The sequence below is a fragment of the Ammodytes marinus genome (genome assembly GCF_949987685.1).
Source record: "Ammodytes marinus genome assembly, chromosome: 1".
In the NCBI taxonomy this organism is placed as follows: Eukaryota; Metazoa; Chordata; class Actinopteri; order Uranoscopiformes; family Ammodytidae; genus Ammodytes; species Ammodytes marinus.
The window spans coordinates 39,588,232-39,593,231 of NC_137230.1; the positions used below are offsets into that span (position 1 = coordinate 39,588,232).

Below are 5,000 nucleotides of genomic sequence, written 5' to 3' on the forward strand. Positions count from 1 at the left end.
CTAGGCTGTGTATTAACGCTGGGTCTGGTAGTGGATCATGAGGAGATATTCACTGACTTTTATACACAAAACACTCTGAAACAAGGAATTCAAAAATTAAAGATAAAATTAAATAAACAAGAACCCTGGCTTACTCTTTGTGTTTGAGATAAGTGATTTTGACTACATTAACCTTGCCTTGTGTGTGTGTGTGTGTGTGTGTGTGTGTGTGTGTGTGTGTGTGTGTGTGTGTGTGTGTGTGTTGTGTCTCTAGTTCCTGAAGCAGATGTACGTGTTGGTTCTTGGTCTGGACGTGTTGGGAAACCCCTTCGGTCTGATCAGAGGACTGAGTGAAGGAGTGGAGGCCTTCTTCTATGAACCATTCCAGGTACACACACACACACACACACACACACACACACACACACACACACACACACACACACACAGACTCACACGCACACACACACGCACACGCACGCACGCACGCACGCACGCACGCACACACCCACACACACACACATACACACACAGACACACACACGCGCGCACACACACGCGCACGCACACATACATACATGCATGCATAGAGAGAGAGAAATACACACACAGACACACACAGACAGACACACAGACAGAGACACACACACACACACATAGAGATACACACACACACACACACACGCACGCACGCAGGCAGACAGACAGACAGACACACACGCACACACACAAACAGACAGACACACACACACACACACACACGCACGCACACAGACAGACAGACAGACAGACAGACACACACACAGACAGATACACAGGCATAAAGAGAGAGAAACACACACACACACACACACCCACACAGACAGAGACACGCACACACACACACACACACACACACACACAGGCATAGAGAGAGATAAACACACACAGAAAGGCAGACACAAACACACACACAGAAAGACAGACAGACACACACACACACACACACACACACACACACACACACACACACACACACACACACAGTAACACTCTGTCTGTTGCAGGGAGCTGTCCAGGGCCCAGAGGAGTTTGCTGAAGGGTTTGTGATCGGTGTTCGCAGCCTGTTGGGTCACACTGTCGGTGAGACACACTTTAATATTCATGTGTTCTTAAATAATATTACATCAGTGTGTGTGTGTGTGTGTGTCTGTCTGTGTCTGTGTGTGTGTGTGTGTCTGTGTGTGTGTGTGTGTCTGTGTGTGTGTGTGTGTCTGTGTGTGTGTGTGTGTGTGTGTGTGTAGGTGTGTCTGTGTGTGTGTGTGTTCTCCGTGTGTGTGTGTGTGTGTGCGTGCGTGCGTGTGTGTGTGTGTGTAGGTGTGTGTGTAGTCACAATGGACCGTCAGTTACATAGGTAGTTCTGAATGAAAATGATAGAGAATTATAACCTTCTACTAGAGTATAGAGTATATTGCATTAAGTTCCAAAGAATGAAACACATTGAATGTTGACATGATTAAGGTTATTGTGCAGCAGGCCTGGTCTCCAGGATGACACACACCATAATAGACCAGATGAATGTGATATTAACCCAGTGGATTGTGGGTAATGTAGTCTAGCTGCCTGGCTGTAATATAAACCCTTCTTCCTTCATGGTCTCCAGGATGACACATAACATAATACATACACACATGAGCAACGTATCCATTTAGTCCAGGCATTATATGACCTGACCTCCCAAAAAGTGCAACAGAAACGGTTCCAACTGTTCTTGACTCATGAATGTGTAATTAATAACATACTAAAAGTCCAGGTGGTGGAAAGTGTTTTCTAAGTGTTTTCTTAACCACACCTTTATGCCAATTTATTGATGGCTGAGTTTCATTCGTAGTTCCACTTGCCCTCAGCCTTTGGTATGACGTAATAATTACCCAGTGGATTGTGGGTATTGGCTGTAATATTAAGCCATTGGTCTATTGTATTATTCTCTAGGTAACCCAGTGGATTGTGGGTATTTTAGGCTATTGTAATGTAGTATTAACCCTTATCACTAGGTATTAACCCAGTGGATTGTGGGTATTTTAGGCTAGTGTAATGTGATATAAACCCTTATTCCTTCACTAGGTGGCGCTGCGGGCATGGTGTCCAGGATAACACAGACCATAATAGACTAGATTATTATTATATTAATGTAGTATTAACCCTTATCACTAGGTATTAACCCAGTGGATTATGGGTATTGTAGGCTATTGTAATGTAATATAAACCCAGTGGATTGTGGGTAATGTAGTCTAAACCCTTATCACTAGGTGGCGCTGCGGGCATGGTGTCCAGGATAACGGGCTCGGTGGGGAAAGGCCTGGCTGCTATCACCATGGATACAGAATACCAACAGCAGCGCAGAGAGGAGATGAACAGAACGCCCAAAGACTTTGGAGGAAGTTTGGCTAAAGGAGGGATGGGCTTCTTCAAGGTGTCTCTCTCTCTCTCTCTCTCTCTCTCTCTCTCTCTCTCTCTCTCTCTCTCTCTCTCTCTCTCTCTCTCTCTCTCTCTCCTTACCACACACACAGTTTGGCTAAAGGAGGGATGGGCTTCTTCAAGGTGTCTCTCTCTCTCTCTCTCTCTCTCTCTCTCTCTCTCTCTCTCTCTCTGTCTGTGTGTGTGTGTGTCTCTCTCTCTCTCTCTCTCTCTGTCTGTGTGTGTGTCTCTCTCTCTCTCTCTCTCTCTCTCTCTCTCTCTCTCGCTCTCCTTACCACACACACAGTCTGGCTAAAGGAGGGATGGGCTTCTTCAAGGTGTCTCTCTCTCTCTCTCTCTCTCTCTCTCTCTCTCTCTCTGTGTCTGTGTGTGTCTCTCTCTCTCTTTCTCTCTCTCTGTGTCTGTGTGTGTCTCTTTCTTTACCACACATACACACACACACACACACACACACACACACACACACACACACACACACACACACACACACACACACACACCTCTCACTGTGTGTTTCTCTTCAGGGCGTGGTGGGCGGAGTCACAGGCATCGTCACCAAACCAGTGGAGGGTGAGTTTGAGATGAAGATAAACCTTTAGACAGACAGACAGACAGACAGACAGACAGACAGACAGACAGGGGCGGCAGTGGCGAAGTGGGTAGGGAGTCTGCCTCTGGAGTGCAGGGTCGGAGGTTCGATTCCCCGCCTACCCACATGTTGAAGTGTCCCTGGGCAAGACACTGAACCCCAAATTGCTCCCGATGGTTCAGACAGCGCCTTGCTTGGCAGCTACTGCCATCGGTGTTTGAGTGTATGTATAAAAAATGTGTATTGTGAAGCGCCTTGTGACCCTGGTCTGTGAAGGGCGCTATATAAATAAAGCTTACTTACTTACTTACAGACAGACAGACAGACAGACAGACAGGATAAACCTTTATTGTCCTAAGGCAGTGGTGTCAAACATACGGCCCGCGGGCCGGATGCGGCCCGCGAGATGATTTAATCCGGCCCGCGACTTGTAGAGCACACATTTATGAGCATTTCAAAAAAAAAAGTAAGTCTCTAGCCCATTCCTGTGAGGAGATATGAATTTTTAAAGAAATAACCAAAATGCTCACTCCAGCCGCTAGGGGGCAGCCTAAATAAAAAAAAAGCACATTTTAGCAACGTGGGAAATGGTAAATGGCAATCTTGCTTCACCGCTATTAATGTTTCCTCCAGTGCTTTATGGCAAAGTAAAAACCAAAAAAATAAAAAATAAATAAAACAATTTTTATTTTTAGTGCTGAACAATTATGTACTAGCAAGCGCGATGTGTCCGCGGCTCTGCACGTGCGAAACGAGCAGGAGCATGCTAGTGTAGGCCTACAAGATTTATTTCCTAATTTTCCATGCTGCTTTATTTTTATGTTTTAAATTGGGAAAAACGAATTCCAAAACAACCAATAACCTCTGTATTTAAAAATAAATCAAAACAGTAGAAGTTGCACTTTTATTAAATTTTATTTTGTACTGTCTGCATGTTTGCACAAAATGTGTCCCTGTACATATAGTAAACAAAATTGGACAACTGTAACGTCAGTGCCTGTTGTATTTGTGTATTCAAATAAACAGTTGTTTATTTCATTAGTGCGTATTGGCATCTTTGAGCAAAATACCCCCCAAATTTTTGCTGCGGCGCTATGCGCCGCACCTCCTATTCCCATGGCCAGCAGCAACCTTTACTAAGACATCTCCTGGGGGGTACAGAGATCCCTTGTGATCCGTGATAATGTAGGTTACAAATGTAGACTGAGTGATAAAGCATATTACTGAAAAACAAAGCTAGAGATTTGGAGTTGATGTACGTTATTTTGCCATTATTTTACTGGTCCGGCCCACTTGAGATCAGAGAGGCTGTATGTGGCCCTCCAACCAAAATGAGTTTGACACCCCTGTCCTAAGGGGAAAGGGGAATTTGTCCTTCACTTGGGAACATTTAACCAAAACACAGAAGTACAAACAGCACATATACGTAAGTACAAATACATACAGACTCAGACAATGACAGACAGTAAATATTAGGTGTAACGATACAAAAAACTCACTATTCGATCTGTATCACGATTTTTAACCCACGACTCGAGAGCATTTTATTTAAATAACATTTATAATGACATTTAACAGATTTGAACACAAAGAACAATATAAGCAACATGAATACATAAAGATAGAACATGTCTCTCTTCTCTGTCACTAAATAATACTGTTGAAAAATAAAAGATATTAGACTCTGCTGTAAACCAGAAATCAGGTTAGAAAACAAATAAACTCTTAACAGCTACAGCTTCCTTCACCAAACCTTTGAGCATAAATGTTGTTGCCTAAAAAAAATTAAAAATAGAAATAAATCGCGCCCTAGCAAATACATTTTCTCATGATCCACTAACTGTGTGTGTGTGTGTGTGTGTGTGTGTGTGTGTGTGTGTGTGTGTGTGTGTGTGTGTGTGTGTGTGTGTGTGTGTGTGTGTGTGTGTGTGTGTGTGTGTGTGTGTGTGTGTGTGTGTGTGTGTGTGTGTGTGTG

At 43.9% G+C, this 5,000-nt stretch overlaps 1 protein-coding gene across 3 annotated transcripts in view; it reads left to right on the forward strand.

Annotated features, from left to right (window-relative positions):
• Positions 1-5,000, forward strand: part of vps13c (vacuolar protein sorting 13 homolog C) — a 108,770-nt gene that overhangs the window by 93,700 nt on the left and 10,070 nt on the right. For all 3 annotated transcript variants that reach the window (XM_080031422.1, XM_080031421.1, XM_080031423.1), the window contains 4 exons: positions 254-367; positions 1,026-1,101; positions 2,268-2,431; positions 2,961-3,006. In XM_080031422.1, coding sequence (XP_079887548.1) covers positions 254-367; positions 1,026-1,101; positions 2,268-2,431; positions 2,961-3,006 — 400 coding nt within the window. The remainder of the gene's footprint in view (positions 1-253; positions 368-1,025; positions 1,102-2,267; positions 2,432-2,960; positions 3,007-5,000) is intronic.